Source organism: Oikopleura dioica, chromosome YSR, assembly GCF_907165135.1.
Source record: "Oikopleura dioica chromosome YSR, OKI2018_I68_1.0, whole genome shotgun sequence".
Lineage (NCBI taxonomy): Eukaryota > Metazoa > Chordata > Appendicularia > Copelata > Oikopleuridae > Oikopleura > Oikopleura dioica.
Window position 1 is genome coordinate 1,027,636 of NC_137295.1, and position 17,349 is coordinate 1,044,984.

Genomic DNA, 17,349 nt, shown 5'->3' on the forward strand with positions numbered 1-17,349 from the left:
TTGGTTGGGTGCGTATTCTTTGACATGCTGAGTGGTGATATTTTTGATCTTGAATCAGAGCATGGTGAGAGGATTTTGACTAAAATCACAAGTTAGAAGGTAATTCGCCACTGAAGATCCTCTGAGTCGGAATCTGCCTTGACAATTTTCACTTTCTCGCGCATCGATCCTTTGGTGGATTTGAATCAGCAACCATTTTTGTAAGCAACGATTTGCTAAAGTTCTCGCTGACATGACAACAATGAAAATGACTGTGAGTGCTCCTCCAAGGCTGCTTATTGTCAATAGAATTCGAATTTTCTTTTCATGTCGGTTTTCGATACCAACTAAATGTGAGAAAGTCTCTTCTGCCGTTAGCTTTGAAGTTTTCAGTTGATCGCTTTTAATCTTGAGCGTTGATACCGATGAAAGAAGGGGGTTGCCCTGGACTCGAGCCCGAATTAGCGACACCAAGTGTGCGTGTTTCGCTTTTTCATTAAGCGGAGGACCACGCGGAGCTTCCGCGGCGGAGGAACCCACCAGCTGGAAGAATTCCCTTTTACGAAAAGAAAATCCTCTCACTGAACTCTCGTATTTTTGGATTTCTTTTTCACGTGAGCGAAGGGGAACTAAAAAATTCATAGATATTCGTAATGAAATTTTTTCGAAAAAATTGAAAATTTTCATTTTATTTTAAAAAGCTTTCTAAAGTGATAAAAATAATTTTGAAAACAGAAAGAACTCATTTTAATTGGTCTTGACAAAAGGAAAATTTGACGACTGTGAACTTGAGTAAAAAAATAATATAAAAACCATAAGAAAATAAAAAATAGGGACAATATAAATTTAAACATCAGATGGAGGTGGGCGGGGTTGGGGACGCAACTGAGAATGATCAACTCAGTGTTCGATATTCGCTCCAGCTCGCTAATTTCTTTTTTGTAGTCGATTCGTGGAGCGAAGTTGCTTGACTTAGCCTCAATTCTTTGGATATTCTTTGAGGTTTGATATTCTACTCCATTGCACGAGAGCAAGAAATCTCCACCATTCAATAATGATGTTCCTGGCTCGTGGCTCGCGCTCACCATTTTTTAAGCACTTCTCTAAATACATTTAATCGAGTCAGTTCTTTAATTATCAATTCTACTCATTTTTTACCTATCTATGCGATGTTTTTCTTGATAATTGAGGACTTGAAGTGATTTTTATTTGTTATATATACCGTGGTTTTCCATTTTAAGAGCGTTTTTTGGATGACAGGCCTCGATCAAATCGCTCTTAGATTGGAAGTTTTTCAATGACAGTGGGATTTTCAATTTTTCCGTTTGACAAATTGTTAATGTCGCTCGGACATTTTCAATCCTCTGACAACCTTGTGTTCTGCAATTACAAAAAAGATCCGATGTTTTCTTGACGATTTCATTGTCAACAATGATCATCTGAACATCAAGGAGGAAGATCTAGTGAACAAAGCGAATGAACATGAATCCAGCAATCTTTAAGCGCTCTTCGATCAATACTGGGCTCAGGGTTGCATATTCACCCGTCTTCACCCCACCCACGGGTGAGGGTGAAAATTTTCACCCTTTAAGACGGGTGGGGTGATCAAGGGTGAAGATCGATTTTTGCTCAAAAGGGTGAGGGTGGGGTGAGGGTGAAAATTTTCACCCTTTTTCAAGGGTGGGGTGATCAAGGGTGAGGGTGAATATGCAACCCTGACTGGGCTGATCAAGGAGGAAGAATTCGAAGGAGCTGTTGTAGATTTTGAGGACTTGGATGTTTTGGAAAGTGTGCTGGAGAAAGAAGACGAGGGAGAGCTGGTCGAGCATTTTCTGGCGCTTCAAATTGATGAAACACGAGCGGCGACCCCGATGGAGATTGAAAAGGAACCTAAAGTTAAGTGATAGAGACACTGCGAAGCCTTCGACTTCAAAATGGCCAGAAAAGCGGTCAAAGATTACAAAATTTTTTAATAAATTATTCACTGTAAGTCTGAAAATTTTGATTTTTTTAAATCTTTAAAAACGCTCTTAAACTGGAATTACGGCAGATGACAACATTTTCAAAATACAGTACACTCGCACAATTTGGCCCTTTTTTGTTTTTGCGATATGTCGAAAAAGGGCCGAATTGTGCGGGTCCGAATTGTGCGACTTCCGAAAAACTTTTTAAGCCCCCGTTGATTAACTGTCAGTTGATGTTGTTTTTGCTAGTTTTAAGAAGTTAATCTTTTAACCCGTTGCCGAGCGCGTAGCATTCAGGATGCTACAAGCGCCTTTCAAGCCAAATATCTTGAGATCAAATATGCCGATTTCAAAAATTTTTTTGATTTCTGGAAATTTTAGTCTTTTTTGAATACGTTCGTTCGAATACGTTTAAATTATCTGAAATAATATGAATCTTTTAGATGAGGCTTCGATAAATAACTTCAAGAAAAAATATTCGTAAAAAATAAGTAGAAGTGGAAGAAAATAGCGCTCAAAGTCATAGCATTCCGAATGCTACGCGAGCGGCAAGCCAATCTAGCGGAGCGCTCGGCAACGGGTTAATGTAATCTTTAAAATGAACGAGAGAAAAACCAAGCCAAGGAAGAAATTAGGGAGTACTCGCGTAGATGTCTCTCTCGAAACAAGATTGAAGTACACCCGAATGATCGTCATCCAAAAAATGAAGACGAAGGATTTGAGTAAAATTTTCGAAGATGAGCATGGAAAGCGGATGGCTTCCACAACTTACAAACGATGGAGAAGAGAAGGTCCAGATCTTCTGAAGGAATATGCGAATGGAACTCGAGTAACGAAGAAGATCTGCCGTCCAAAATACAAGCAAAAAGATGAAATTAAAGAAAAATTCCAAGAAGTCGTAATTCAAGAGCTAAAGAAAAGTCAAGTCGATGGCTTGGTTAGCGTTAAGGTTAGGTTAGGGTTAGGCTAAACTCACGGGTCAGGGGGGCCAAATTGTGCGATTTTCTAACGTTTTAGCGAAATTCGAAAAAAGGGCCGAATTGTGCGGGGCCAAATTGTGCGAGTGTACTGTATATGCAAAAACGCTCTTAAAATGGAAAACCACGGTACGTCAAAAATTTAAAACCCAATAATTTGCATCATGCCGACCCAAGCTTTGAATGATTGATATAGATAGTGCAAATGAAAACAAACTATCTTCAGGATCGTGGCCGTTAAAAAATTCAATCTGATCAATCATTTTTTCAAGTTTTCTCTTTCTATCATTTTGTTCAGAGCTTGGCTAAAATGAAAATGTTTCCTTGTCTCGGATTATAATAATCAGGATGTTACTTATACTCGTGTGTGCGATAGCCTCTCTATCCGAACACGTCTCGAGAAGGAGGCAGCGCTAGAAATAGTTATTGTCGATTTTTCATTCGATTTTATGCGGGCAACACTGGTAATGTCGCCGTTTGTCACGAACAGAGTTGGTGATATGGAAGGGTAGGGTAGTTCAACATGATAATTTGTAAGTAAATCATCTGCACTTAACTATACATTCTTATTTGAAATACAGTGATAACCCATTTTAAGGATGTAGGGCGCCTAGGTTCACAATTGTGAACCCGGTTCACAATTTTGTGAACCCGGTTCACAATCTGTGTGAACCCGGTTCACAAAATTTTTAAAAGTACGAAATCAGGGGTCCATATGCGCTCCGCTCCTGATTTCAGAGAAAAACTCAAATTTGAAGTTATTTACTTTCTCTTCAACCGCGCCTTCAGTCAATTGGAGTCACTTTTTTGACCGAAATTGTGAACCAGGTTCACAAAATTGTGAACCAACCGATTGTGAACCTTGGCGCCCGCCACCCCATTTTAAGGCCGGCCCTTTTAAGGCCACTTTTTCGGAAAATCCCCAAAATCTGTCATCCTCAAAAAATCCATTTTCGACTGTATTGTGTTTAATCAAGAGTTGGTAAAATATGATACTTTTCATTTCTCTTTTTCGTTACTCTTTGATGATTTTTTCTTTTCAAATTTTCACTTAGATTTGAGTCCAAGAGTTCCAATCTATCATAAAATAGGCGAGTATAAATACACAGACGCATTTACAGACCATTTTTCTATAGAAAAAGCTCAGTACAGTTTTTTATGGAATTTTTGGACATCAAATTTTTGGACATTTTTGCTATTTTATGGGGTTTTCTTGGGACACTTTTTAAAAGTGCCCGTATCAAATTTTTGGACATTTTCTGCGCCGTATTTTTAAATTTTCTGTTATTTTTGCCAGATATGAAGTTTTTTCATATTAAAATCTTACTTTTTCTTTGAGAAAGATAAGATTGAAGGTTGATCTCGTACCCCTTAAACATTTTTTGTCTTTAGAAGAAGGATTAAACAAAGAATGATGGAGATTTTTCTCAAAAAAAATTTTTTAAGCGATTTGGATGGGATATTTTTTTTGGCCGCGTGTATCAAATTTATGGACATTTTCGCGAAAATCTTGGGACAAAAAATGTCCAAAAATTCCATAATTAACTGTAATTGTCTTCTCCACGTCACTGTTCTTTGAGGTCTTCACTAGAATCTCTTCAAATCTTTTTTCTTAGCATTTGTCATGTTTATCTTTTTTCAGACGTGTTCTTCGAATATAATTTTTGAAATAATGAAAAAAAAGAATCACCTTGAGTTCAATTCAAAGGACACATTTGTAAAAAGTCCATGATTTATACTTTCTTCAGCGAAAGAAATATGCGATAACCCTATAACCCTCATTCATCATTTTTTTTCCAAAGAATGAAAAAAAATTTTTGTCATCCAGCTCGAGAAAAAAAATATCCATTTTAAGGCCACTTTTGAAATTCGCTGTCATCCGAAAATCGGCCTTAAAATGGGTGGGAAGCTGTCAAACAACCCGTTGCCATCAATAATGAAGAATCTACAGAGTTTCAAAGAACCAAAAATTTTGTCCGGACAAAATTTTTTTGACTCTCGTCATGAAGTTAACACCGATTTTCTGGAACGCATAGAAGGGGAAAATTAAATCAGATCAGATGAGATGCGACTCCGGGAATCAGATGACCCGATGACCTGCCGATGGCCTAAATTTGGAAAACAGCTGATGTCACCTGCTGACGAGAAATTGCTCAGAGGCGCCGACAGGCAACATAAATTTGGACGTCGCGGAGAAAAAACAAACAAATCGACGATGAAAACAAAAATCCTTTTCATCCTCGCCCAAGCTTTCGCCGAACTATTCACCTTTGATAGAGAGAATGGTATCATCTTCTCCAAAAAAGAAGATATTTACGTCTTCGATGCAAGCGCACCAACACAAATCCCGATAATGTTTGCAAGCCCATACCACCAGTTTAGAGAAAGCGTACAAGCCGACTGTGGGTACCCGGAGAGCGGAATCATCGGTAAAGAAAAGAATTTTTTCGACCTCGAACCTAGCGACAACTCAATGAAAACCATCTCTGAACATTGCGAAACAGCCTTCCGGGTCTTCGACGATATTCTTTTGGACATGATCGGAGCCGATCTTCTCTTCACAGATGCTTACGCCGAAAAACTCGACGAAATGGTAAACCAGAGACGAGTTAATACATTAAAGAAACGAACAGCGAGATCAACTCAATCCGCCAAACGAAACACGAGCAGGAAGAAGAGAGCCGTTGGAGTCGCCGCAGCTGCTGGAGTAACAGTAGCAGCAACAGGCATCTCTCTCGCATACACAGGATATGTGGACGCAAAATCAAAGCAGCGCGATCAAGAGCTTCAATTTCAAATAGATGACAGCCGAAGAGCGATTTCTGAACTCTCCGAAAGCTTCGAACTCAACACCGAAATGATTGGAGAACTTGCAAAACAACTGAAGAAATCACAATCCCCGATTATTGTGCGAGGAGGAATCGAGATATCTACTGACCAAATTATGCAGAAAGACGTCCTCGACGGCAACCCGCAGAGTACAATCGAATATTTTGCAGCCTACAGCTCAAATTATGGAAAAGAAATGGTACGATCCCTGATGACACTAACTTACCACAGGCTCCCCTTGTATGGAACCTACATCGACACAATTCGCGCCAACTGCCTCGCCGTGCAAACAATTGATGACGAGAAAGTCAAAGATGAATTCTGTCTCGGCTTTGCTTATCATTGCACCCGGTGGTACACCGATCTGAGATACATGGGCGTAGGAATTACCACTTTCGACCAAGCCGAGAACGCGGCGGCGACGACACCTCAAATGCTAAGGATCAAAGAAGTCATCATCAATCTTCACATCCGAATACCCAGGCTTCAACTGAAAGCGGAAAGATTCCAGGTGATAAATCTGGGATATTTCCAGGACGCAGCAACAAGAAGAAGACTTGACATCCCGCAATTTCTCGTCCGAATGCCGTCCTCAGAAGTGTTATCAATGAACCCAGCGTTATGTCTGCGTTTTTCACCAACGTATGCATGTAGTAGTACTTCACTTCAGCCGGAGCAGTGTGGTGAGCAAGTTCTCTCAAGAAACTTAACGAGATTCTGCAATTCGACACCCCTGGACCCGCAGAAATGCGGCCTCTTTGAGACAAATGATATGGCATTCGTCTCAATGCGACAACCTTCCCGAACGACCTTCTTTCACCACGCTCCGGTAATCGAGGTCAGCAAAATCGACTCCTTCAGAAAATCACCCTTCAACGGCGCCTTGAACTGCGGACAAGTGATACTGAAAATCAGCGCAGCAATAAAGAGTGAGACGACAGCAACTCGCATTAATTACATTGCTCCCGTAAAAATCCGCGTGACAAACGTCGAAGAAGAACGAGAGTTCGAAAATGAGCAGAGAGTTCAGAAAATGAAATCACAGAATGATGATAAATTCGGCACTGGAAGAACGACATAAACTCAACTCGACTCTTAACCTGATGTACGAAAGCGGTAAAGAAGAGATCCAACATCTCAAAAACCTTGTTCACGGATAGAAGGGGTTTCCTGGTTTGGTACGAATCCTGGTTTGGTACGAATCATGGTTTGGTATGAATCCTGGTTTGGTACGAATTTCAAAATCATACCAAACCATGATCTGTACCAAACCAGGATTTGTACCAAACCAGGAAAATCGAGAGTCAAAAATCTCAAAAATCAAAAAATGAAATCATCGACTCTTATCAATTGTACTCGACCCCCCCCTTGGACCCAAAAATTTTTTTTACTGAGCAATTTGATTCAAATAAATATGTCCGAAAATAAAACTTAACCATTTTTTATCAGTATATATTGCTTTAACTGCGAATATACTGTAAATTTATATAGTTTTTTTTTCATTTGTGCAGGAATACTAATGTTCGATGAGTTGAAGAGTTTGCACACTCGCCGAGAATGCCGCGGATTGAGCCTTAATCTGCCTAAAGAGCCGGAAATGCGCCACACTATGAATATAAGAAATCCTATTTTGGTTTGTGACAGCGATGTCGCGCCCGCCAGTGCGGAGCTCGTTGCTTTTCATCTGGCCGGATCGAGGTTGGATTAATTTAACCCTATCAAACTAAGTCAACAAAAATAATCAACAACCCACTCCTAGAATATCTTCCGTCCACTCGAAATTGAGCCTCAAGTCTCCGCATCCTCACAGTGCTTGACATATGCCAAGTTCTTCGCTAGTTCTGGGTCAAAAGCTGGCAAGTCGTCAATTGAGGAGTACAACGCATTCGCCGAGTGGTTCTGAATATACTAATTAGAGTGTTTCTTACTTTCTCAGTTTCTTTCTGTTCAATAAAAAATCGCTTCTCTAGAATTATTTTACATGCACAGCCATTATTGTGCCTGTATGTTAGTTTCGCATCATGTCGCAACTAAAAGCAGCTAGAACGCCTTGGATTATGAGTTCCGCCGAAAGGCGTTGGAAAATACAGAAACCAATGCAGGAAAGATTTATAAAAATTCTGAATTATTCTATTATTATTGCAGGATTATTTAATATCTATGAAAAGAAAATGCAATACACAAAACTGCTGGATGCATCTTATGAGTCTCCCGAGTTAATCGCCGTCCTGCCTTGTGCGGGGACAGGAGCAATCCGTTTCTATTTTAAAAGCTACCTGCAGTTGTTTGAATTTCACACTACTGCACGGCAGTTTCGCGATTGCGTTACCTCTCGGAAGAAAGGAAAAATTGATAAATCTATCATCAAAATTAAATGCAGCGCTTTATTATTTAATAATAATTTTTTTGTATATATAATTACTCGAAAATATTATCAAAATTTTAAAGGAACAGTCCTTCTTGTCCGTTTACGATGTAAAGCGGCGAACCGAGGATGTCGAGCTAAAATCTGCCTACGAATGATAACATCAAATCCAGATGATGAGGAATTTTGGAATTTAAGAAATTGGTCGATTTACAGTGCTACAGGAATGTTCTTTTTATAATTTACTTACGAAATTTCTTTTGCGCAATTCGATGATAATTAGCTGTTGCTGAAAGGGAACATCTTCAGTGCTTCGATCAGTATATGTTTTGATATTCTTGGGAGAATTTTAGATTCGGAGATTAAGTGATTAGCTTTACCTTTTTGCACACATGAGGATTAAGGTCGGTTCAAGTTTCGTAAGCATTTCAGGCGTGAGTGTGTCTTTGACCAAGTCGAAAATTTGCACCACCGTGTAAGGACCGAAGTTGTACTGTTTGGGGTGATTCCTTCTGCTCAAATTTGGTAGGACTCGATCGAGCAAGTCCAAACCATTGGCGATCAGAATCAAACACGAGCCAGCCGAATCAAACAAGTCATACAAAACAGTTTCGCTCTTCGAATAGCGATTTTCGAGTTGAATTTTTCTAGTAGACTTTTGTAAATTTGATCTGCTTTTTTCACCGCCATGCAGTTGATAAAAACTGAAAAATATTTATAACCGAAATTTAATCATTGTATAAAAGATGAAGGATAGATCGATAATTAACATACTCTTACCCGTGTGTTCGTGGCCAGGCTCCTTAATCAAATCATTGATTGTAGCGGACTTTCCCGTGCCAGGAAATGTACATCGAGTTGCCCTCTTCTTTCTTCAAACAGCCAGAAATGAATCCATTAATCGCTTTAAATTCGGCTTCTCGTCCGAGAATCTTATCCGGGAACTCCAAATTTAGCGCCGCTTTGATTTTACCGAAGTTTTCGCAGTGGCATTTTTTTGATTTTCTTAACTGGAACGTCGTCGAAGAGGTTTCGTTTGACAGTTCGTTTTTGAGCCTCTGTAACTAGCCTGTTGTTCTCGATGTTGATTTTTGATGGCGATAACGGTGTTCTGGGTGAGGCGAGTCTCAGGCTGAAATTTAGGGTTATTCTCGCACTAAAACCTATTCATATAAAGCTCTATGGAGAAGTCAATATACCACTTTTTTTCGTCAAATTTACCTTTTTGATTTTATAGGAGTGCAATCTGGGGATTTTCGTTTCTTCGGCGATCCCCAAATATCCGTCAAAACTCCTCCGAGAACATCTTTTTCAATCTCTGATTTCCTCAATACTGATCACGTTAGCTTCGGTCTCTTCTAGCTTATTTTGCAGAGCTTCCATCTGGTCAGAAAGCTTTTTGTTTTCTTCACTTTCTGTCTTGGCCTTTTCTTTCATCTCATCTCGTTCTCCGATGAGTATCGCCTTGGTATTCGCCGAGCTCGTTCACGTCGTTGTCTTTCTCAATGATCTGCTTGCTTAGAGCGTCGAATCTGTTGGTATACTCGTTGTTTTTTCCCAACTCGTTGATTTTGGCTTCCATTTCTTCTCTCTCATCATCCCACTGTTTTTTATTGTGCTTCTTGACGCGGTTCGTCCCTGAACATAATGATTAATTCACAATAAAGAACATCTGAAGATTGCCACTGTTCAAAAAAAGCGACAAAAAATTACATAACAAAGGAAAAAAGGGCTGAAAAAAAAGCGAAAAAAGCGACTGAAATCAAGGAAGACAACAATGTTTGCGAAGAAAAACCGACTGAAACCAAGCAAAAGAAAAACTTCTTCCAGAAAATTGCGCTGTTGAATTTGACGTGCTCGAGGATGGTTATTACAATTGGAAATCGATTGTTAATATTCAAAAACGAAATCCAAAAAAAAGAAAACTGGAACGCGACGAGAAAAAGGAAGAAATGTCTTTGATGGATTTTGTCGAAGAGTTATCTAAAAACAACAGCGTTAAAAACAAATTGGCCAGCAACAGAAATTCATATTTCAAATTGAAATTGAAGAAAGAAAAGGTCGATGTTTGGGAGGGAGGTAACAATCTTGGAACAGTCAGATGGCGCTGCCTTCCTGCTGAAGACGAGTTCCAGCACAGCGCCTTCAAAAAATATATTATTTTCTCAACGAGACATGATCTTCAACAGCTTGGGAAAGCAAGACTTATAGCAATAGACGGCTGTTTTAGCATAATGGACGAGGTTAGAGCTGAACTTGGTCTTGGGCCATCAGCGCAGCTTGTTATTATTCAACAACCCTGCAAATTCACTGAGGACCAAAGCAAGGACAGCGTCTAAGCTAACTAAAAAATATCTGTAAACACCATTTAACCGCGTGGGACAAATTGTACATTCCATTGTAGTTTAAGCGAAAACTTGAATAACTCGCGACTCGCAAAAAACGCTCTCAAGGATTTCTCCGCTGGCCGTATATACGCGATTCTTCCGGACAAAAAGGCGTCTACTTATCGAGAGTTTTTGGAAGGAATCAAAAGCGAGGCTGGCTTGGAAAACCTTGAGGGCGTCAGCATGGACATGGAAAGTGGTTATATCGAAGCCTTTCGTGAGGTTTTTGGACCCAAATTGGACATATTTTTCTGCATGTTTCACATGTGGCAAGGAAATTTTCTTAAATTATTACTCACCTTTATACAGTAGAAACATCAATATCAAGCTTCATGAATTGCTTATCTTCATAATTCCGAAAAGTCGAAATACTGTAGTCAGATGTGAATCGCAAGTAAACATTGTCTTGATCAATCTAAAGTTAAGTTTAGCAACTGTAGTATTTGATTTTTGTAAAGAAATTTATTTTTTATGAAAATTATAAAGCAATGTCGAGATATGCTAAAAGCCCAAAGTGTGGGCTAGGTTCAGAATGGGAAGCATACGAAGCGAAAGAAGTGAAGCGCCTTATATATTCGCTCGGATATCTCCCGTTGGATAACTCGCTTGTTAACGAATGCTTCGCAGATCTCCTGAACCAAGAAATTTCAAAGCTTGAGGAGAGACACCAGGGATGGCGAGTATTCTATGATTACGTGATCAAGAATTACGTCAGTTATGGGGGTAGATTCAGTCCAAAAGGAAAGTTTGATTAAGTTACAACTTTTCGATCATCAAAGATGTTAATTACCATTGTTATTATCCATTGTTATTTCATTTTCCAGCGTCGCTACTTGTTGATCAGCGATGGGTAGCAGGCCGAGTTGAGCACGCATCTCCGCAACTTTGAACAGTGTCGACTTGTGCTGCGTTGTGGTGTTGTTGGAAGAACTGGTCGATAATCGGTTGGAGTCGACCAGTCTCAACTCGTTCATCGATGGAGAGTACTAAAACAGCTGTTTAAAAAAACAGACTTTCTAGCTTCGTATTTACCGCTATTATAGAGCTAGAAACGCTGTGTGAGTCGTCACAATCAGGCGTGTCGCTCGAGGTCAATCTCAATCTATCGTTTGTTTCCTGGATTTTTTCGAAATTTTGAATTTGCTCGCGCAAATATGCTCTGATCGGCTGATTCGTCGGATTCGGACTCGGAGGAGTCTTTTTCGAATTCCACTTTTAGGTAGGTTCCGTTGTTACTAGAAGTCTGATTGAAGAAGAGAAGGCTGAAAATGACTTACATTTTTGGCTTTGACTTGATAATCTCCGTTGTTTCAGTAATAACGGTTGTTATTGTAGGTTTAATTTCTTTACTTTTCTTTAGCTTTTCTTCGAGATCTTCCACGTCTTGCTGGGAGACTTCAAGGTTTTCTTGCAATATTTCTTTTTCAAAATTAAGTTCGTTAATTTGGCGCGTGTATTTTTCTTCAATAGTTGAGAGCTGTCTTGCTTTTTCGTCGAGGGCTTCTTTCATTTTAACTTTTTCTTCTTTCAAGATAAGCTAAAAGTTCAATAAGAAAAAGAGGATGTTGTCAGCAGATTTCTTTATTTAGCTATTGGAGTTTTAATTTTACCTGGTGGCTTTTCTCGAGCTCACATATCTTCGCCATTTCACGAGAGCCATTTCACCCTGAGCGACAAGCAAGACATCTTTGAAAACTTGCTCGTGTCGTGCAAGATCGAGATACCAAAGATCACCAAGGCAAAGGTCGACCATGTTCCAGCTGACACTTAGGTTCTTAGTGAGGTTTAATTTCTTTACTTTTCTTTAGCTTTTCTTTATTTAGCTATTGGAGTTTTAATTTTACCTGGTGGATTTTCTCGAGCTCACATATCTTCGCCAGCTGCTCGTTAAGCTGGCTAAGCTCAGCAGATTTCTTCGCGTTTTCACGTTCCTTTTCGCTGAGGAGATTGCTCTTTTCGGAAATGATTTTTTGGAGATTGTCCTCCAATTAGACTGTTTGTTCTATCGCGAGGTGCAGTTGTTTTTCCATGTTGTCGAGCTCGTTTTTCATTGACTGCTCGTTTGATGCAGAAATGTCCCTAAAAAGATGTTAGTTTCTGAAGGTTCTTATTTTACGGGGGAATTGAATCACCCAAATAAATTCATAAAGTGAGAACTTAAAAGATAGGCCTTCTAAATTGAAGCTTTGATGGTTCAAAATTTTATAGGTCAACACTTACTTGAGAGCTTCAAGCTCCATTTTGAGCTCCGAAACAGTCTGTCTGAGCTGTTGAGTTTGCTTTTTGGTGAGTTCGTTTTTGCTTCGTCCCTTTTTATTCAGCGCCTCGACGAGGGTATCTTTGTCCTTCAAAGTCTTCTTGGTGACTTCGTGTTCGGTCATCATCTGTGCGATTGTACTTTTGAGGTCGTAGTTCTCTTTGTTGGTTTTGTTGAATTGAGCGATTTGGCCGCGCAATTTCGTGCATTCCTTCTTCTCGAGCATGAGTTTTTCAGAAGAGCTGGTGACGTTTTTGTGGAAAGTTTCGTTAATTTCTCGAAGCGAGGCAATTTGAGATTTCAACTCGGCAACTTCCTTCGTTTCTGTTTTTTCTTTCTGATTCGCTTTTAAAGCCAGAGCGCGGATTTCGGCAGATAATCTGTCTTTCTCCGCGTATCCCAAGCTGACGAGACTTTCAAGTTCGGCGATTTTGGATTCACTCTTCTTAGCTTCTTCTGTCAATGTTTTGGCTTTTATGGCTACGGAGAAGTAGTTTTTTTGCGCTTCCGAAAGATCGTTCTTAAATTTTTCCATAATTTTTCCGTCGAGCTCAATGTTTTTCAGCATCTTCTCGGCGTTTTCTTTTTCTTCTCTTGTTCGGATCAATTCTTCGGCCAGCTTTGACCCCTTCTTTTCTACGTTTTCCATCTGATTTTGAACATTCTTTACTTTCACTTCTTCGATGTCTTGTTTCTGTTCGAGTACAGTCTTTTCAGCCAAGATTTTGAAGGTCTTCTGTCTCGTTCCATCCAACTCTCTCGTTTTTATATCTGAATTAAATGATAAGTATTTAAACATGGTTCTAACAGATTATTCTCTTAAAAAGTCAATATTAAATACAAATATCAAACTAAAAAAAGATTGGGCTTGCAACAACAAAAAAGTCCTTGACAGAAACGAGAGCATTACCAACAATAGCCTGGAGAATGAAAATAGCTTGCTCACCCAGGGTGGAGACACGAAAAAGCCAGCAAATGCCACCGCGCTGGTTACGAGATTATACAACCATAAAATGGACAACTGGTCAAACGAAATGTCAATACTTGGCGGCGGTAAATTCCCACTCTACTCTAGTCAAGACCTATTGCAAAAATTCGTAAGAGGTAATGCTCTACGTCGTCTGGCTGATGTTTACAAGCGACGAAGTGGTTGCATTTACGAGCTATCACAACTTGACATCGATATGGTTCAAAGACAACTGCGACGTTGCTGTAAAGATATATACTTGTCCAAGTCGATTGCTACTAACGCTCTATCAAATCAAGAAGAATTCAATGCATTTATGAATGATATTCCAAATGATATTCATAAAACAACATTGCAGAAAAGACTGGACTTTCGTGTCGAAAATGTTTATGAAAAACGAGAAAAGAAAGCTGCAAAAAAGGATGATGAAATCAAGGAAGAAAATCTAAGTGCGCAACGAAGAATTACGGATTATTTCAAATGTGCATCGGGCGCAGCGATCATACCTGAAAAAAATGATGAAATCAAGGAAGATCCAGAAGTCGTCATTCTCCATCCAGAGCCATCCAAAATCGAATCGAAGGCTGAAAATGATACTTTAACTTTATCTGCTGCTTTACAGAAACAGGTCAATAACCATTTCAAAAAACGTGGACGAACTGCGAAAGCTAAGAATCAAGTTATTGAAGAAGTATATGGCTACGATTTGAGACTGGAAACATTTATGGAACTAAAACCTAAAGTTGGAATAAGCGATCGGGCCATTGACGTCTATAGTTCTATTCTTTTGAATGAAGCTGATGCCCTTGGAAAAAGAGTTGTTATCAAGTCGGCTTTATTCTATACACAACTCAACAATGGCTTACCTTCAATGGGAAGCGCCAACCCGTACAATGGTGATGAAATTTATATTCCAATCAATTGTTCAACTCGATGGCATTGGATGTTGATGCGGGTCATTCCATCTGAACACAAAATGATTATTTACGACTCAAAACAACTCGAATCATTTTTTGAAGAAATGCATGGCGATTACAATGACTGTTTCAAGACTATAGAGCGAAGTTTTTTACAGTCATATAAAGGTGTTCAATGGGAGAAAACAATTGGCTATTGCCCTCAACAAATCTCTGGCTCGAATAATTGTGGAATAATACTGTGTTTGGCAATGAGATCGTTAATTTTCCAAGGCGAATTCAAGGATATATCAATTGAACCAAGAAAGAATATGCGAAAAAAAATTGCTGAGGAAATTATTGCAAAAAGACTCCTTTTTAATTTTTACAAGTCAACTGTAATCAAAAAAGCTTCAAATATATCTCACCTCTTCGAAATCAATTATTGCAGCAGCCGTTTGAATACATCTTCTAATGAACATGTCTACTTTGTATCGAAGCTCGTTCTCGTTGAGCCTTTTTTCCTAAGAAAGACCTTTATCTCGGTAAGGCAAAGCTTTCTCCTACCTTTGCATATGAAACGAAGACGTTTTTGAAGTAGATTTCGTAAAGCTGTCTGTCCAACACATCGCTGTCAGCGCCCAAGAATCCCTCCATTGCAGCGATTTTGGACTTTTTACTGAGAGAGACTTTTTGAGGCTTCGTCGTGAAACCAAGAGACTTCTTTTGCAAACGGCTTTGAATGAGCTTCGGCAGTCCAGTGAACGCGCCCGAACAGATAAAGAGAATATCAGAAGTGTCCACTAAAACCATACGATTAGGGGTAGGGTTTGGACTAAGATAACGGGCTTCTACTTCTTTTGGAGAATTCGAGCCTTGTTTTAGGAGTCTAACAATTTGCTTTACCTTGATTATTTCCCGCTGCAGGTTTTTTAAAAGGATCTTTGACAGAAACAACCGACCCTTCCAGCAATTTGAGCAGTCCTTGCTGAACACCCTCGCCAGAAACATCGCGGAAGTTACCGCCGGATAGCTTTCTCGCTGCAATTTTATCTATCTCGTCCAAGTAAACGATACCACGCTGGGCCTTTTCTACATTTCCTCCAGCGTTTTGCAAAAGCTTTTGAATGACCGATTCGATATCTTCGCCGACGTAGCCTGCTTGAGTTAGGGCTGTGCAGTCGGCGACGGCGTAGGGGACGTCTAGATATTTTGCAAGCGTCTAAAAGTGGGCTTCTGATAGTTTTTTATACATTTGTTGTCGTTTTACCTGGACTAGATGTGTTTTTCCAGAGCCAGTTGGGCCCATGATTAAAATATTAGACTTGTCAATGAGAACACTCGCAATTTCTCCACGCTAATCGACGGGTCATCGAAGTCGCGAACCCAAAAGCCCCGGATGCGCAGGACGTCTCGAATGTTTCGCATCACGAGTTCAAGTCTTTCTTTCGTTCTTCCTCTTTCGTTCTTCCAGAATTCAAAAGCTTAAATTTTTTGGTTGACCGTAGAAGATCACCGTACTGAGATTAACTTAGATTTAAAAAAAAATAATAATTTACAGTTTCAAAGCACAAAACATTAAGAAAAAATCAGTTAAAAATAAATTCAAGTCTTCTTTATTCATTCTTCTCGATTTCCTTAGCTTTCTCAAAAAAATCTTCCCCGACCCAGTATGAAAAATCTCGTCAAAAACGGTTGACCAATCACAAATAGGCGCGCGCAATTTCAAACTATTGCAAGATTGAACTCGTGAAGTATTTTTTATAATATTCTGAGAAATAAAGTCTATCTCCTGAAAAATAATTTCAAATATTGAGGCCGAAGGGGGGGTCGAGCACAATTGATAAGAGTCGATGATTTCATTTTTTGATTTTTGAGATTTTGGACTCTCGATTTTCCTGGTTTGGTACAAATCCTGGTTTGGTACAGATCATGGTTTGGTATGATTTCGGAATTCGTACCAAACCAGGATTCATACCAAACCATGATTCGTACCAAACCAGGATTCGTACCAAACCAGGAAACGCCCGGATAGAAAGCACGAATAATGGGCTGGCTCACAGGAGTATCAACCCTTGTGGTCGTCATCATCATACTTGGAATCATCTTCAGATGCAAAAAATCCGACTGCAATGCTACTCCCCGAATCGTCCTCCAACCACAATACGAACAGCCACAGCAACAGCCCCAACACCAGGAGAATCAACAATCCAACCAACTTCTTCAAGCAGACAATTTTTCAAACAGAACAGAATCAACTCTTTGAAGACCCGCCGACAAACGATAGATGATACGATACTAGCACGCGCAAAGAAAAACTTTATTTTACCGCCCTTATTTGCTTTCCCCTTATTTCGCCCTATTTCTGCGCCCTACTTCTGCCCCTTTTTATGTTATCGACTTTGTTTGTGAATCGCCCTTGGAAACCATCGATGCGGAATGACGCCCCGCCTAGAAAAGTTTCCAACTGACCTACTTACCTACTGCGCCATATGACGCTCCTGACACACTTTTGCCGTATATAAGAAAACCTTTGCCCTGTAAAAAGTATTCAATCCAATACATCACTCAATCGCCTTGAAGTTTTTGTCTAGTTTTTGTCAGAGTGTTAGAATCACATCACGAACTTCCTGCAAAAGTTACCTCCATCATCCTTTTAACACATTCAAAGACAATTTTGATGATCCAAAGGCCATGTCTACTAGACGCACCATTTAGACTTCAAATT

General features: G+C 39.6%; 3 protein-coding genes and 1 long non-coding RNA gene across 4 annotated transcripts in view; all 4 read right to left on the reverse strand.

The window, feature by feature from the left end:
• Nucleotides 1–3,097: 3,097 nt before the first annotated feature.
• Nucleotides 3,098–17,349, reverse strand: part of LOC145710780 (uncharacterized) — a 99,802-nt gene continuing 85,550 nt past the window's right edge. The window contains exon 4 of the long non-coding RNA XR_014135079.1: nt 3,098–3,225. This is a non-coding gene — a long non-coding RNA (uncharacterized LOC145710780). The remainder of the gene's footprint in view (nt 3,226–17,349) is intronic.
• LOC145710750 (uncharacterized) lies at nt 11,319–12,474 on the reverse strand. Its single transcript, XM_081788473.1, has 4 exons — nt 12,346–12,474; nt 11,779–12,038; nt 11,534–11,736; nt 11,319–11,487 (listed from the first exon to the last, which is right to left on the reverse strand). The coding sequence occupies exons 2-3, from the start codon at nt 12,009–12,011 to the stop codon at nt 11,604–11,606; spliced, it is 366 nt and encodes a 121-aa protein (XP_081644599.1). The 5' UTR covers nt 12,012–12,038; nt 12,346–12,474; the 3' UTR covers nt 11,319–11,487; nt 11,534–11,603.
• Nucleotides 12,333–13,557, reverse strand: LOC145710755 (uncharacterized). Its single transcript, XM_081788476.1, has 2 exons — nt 12,722–13,557; nt 12,333–12,580 (listed from the first exon to the last, which is right to left on the reverse strand). Exons 1-2 carry the CDS (start codon nt 13,555–13,557, stop codon nt 12,490–12,492), a joined length of 927 nt encoding a protein of 308 aa, XP_081644602.1. The 3' UTR covers nt 12,333–12,489.
• LOC145710756 (ATP-dependent Clp protease ATP-binding subunit ClpX-like) lies at nt 15,511–16,091 on the reverse strand. The gene is made up of 2 exons (XM_081788477.1): nt 15,892–16,091; nt 15,511–15,843 (listed from the first exon to the last, which is right to left on the reverse strand). Exons 1-2 carry the CDS (start codon nt 15,928–15,930, stop codon nt 15,511–15,513), a joined length of 372 nt encoding a protein of 123 aa, XP_081644603.1. The 5' UTR covers nt 15,931–16,091.

Coding starts and splice junctions, on each gene's coding strand:
- LOC145710750 (XM_081788473.1), bottom strand. CDS start 12,011: ATGAAAGAAGCCCTCGACGAAAAAGCAAGACAGCTCTCAACTATTGAA. Junction 11,737..11,778: donor ATCAAGTCAAAGCCAAAAAT/GTAAGTCATTTT, acceptor TCAGACTTCTAG/TAACAACGGAACCTACCTAA.
- LOC145710755 (XM_081788476.1), bottom strand. CDS start 13,557: ATGTTTAAATACTTATCATTTAATTCAGATATAAAAACGAGAGAGTTG. Junction 12,581..12,721: donor ATGGAGCTTGAAGCTCTCAA/GTAAGTGTTGAC, acceptor ACATCTTTTTAG/GGACATTTCTGCATCAAACG.
- LOC145710756 (XM_081788477.1), bottom strand. CDS start 15,930: ATGGGCCCAACTGGCTCTGGAAAAACACATCTAGTCCAG. Junction 15,844..15,891: donor GAAAAACACATCTAGTCCAG/GTAAAACGACAA, acceptor GCCCACTTTTAG/ACGCTTGCAAAATATCTAGA.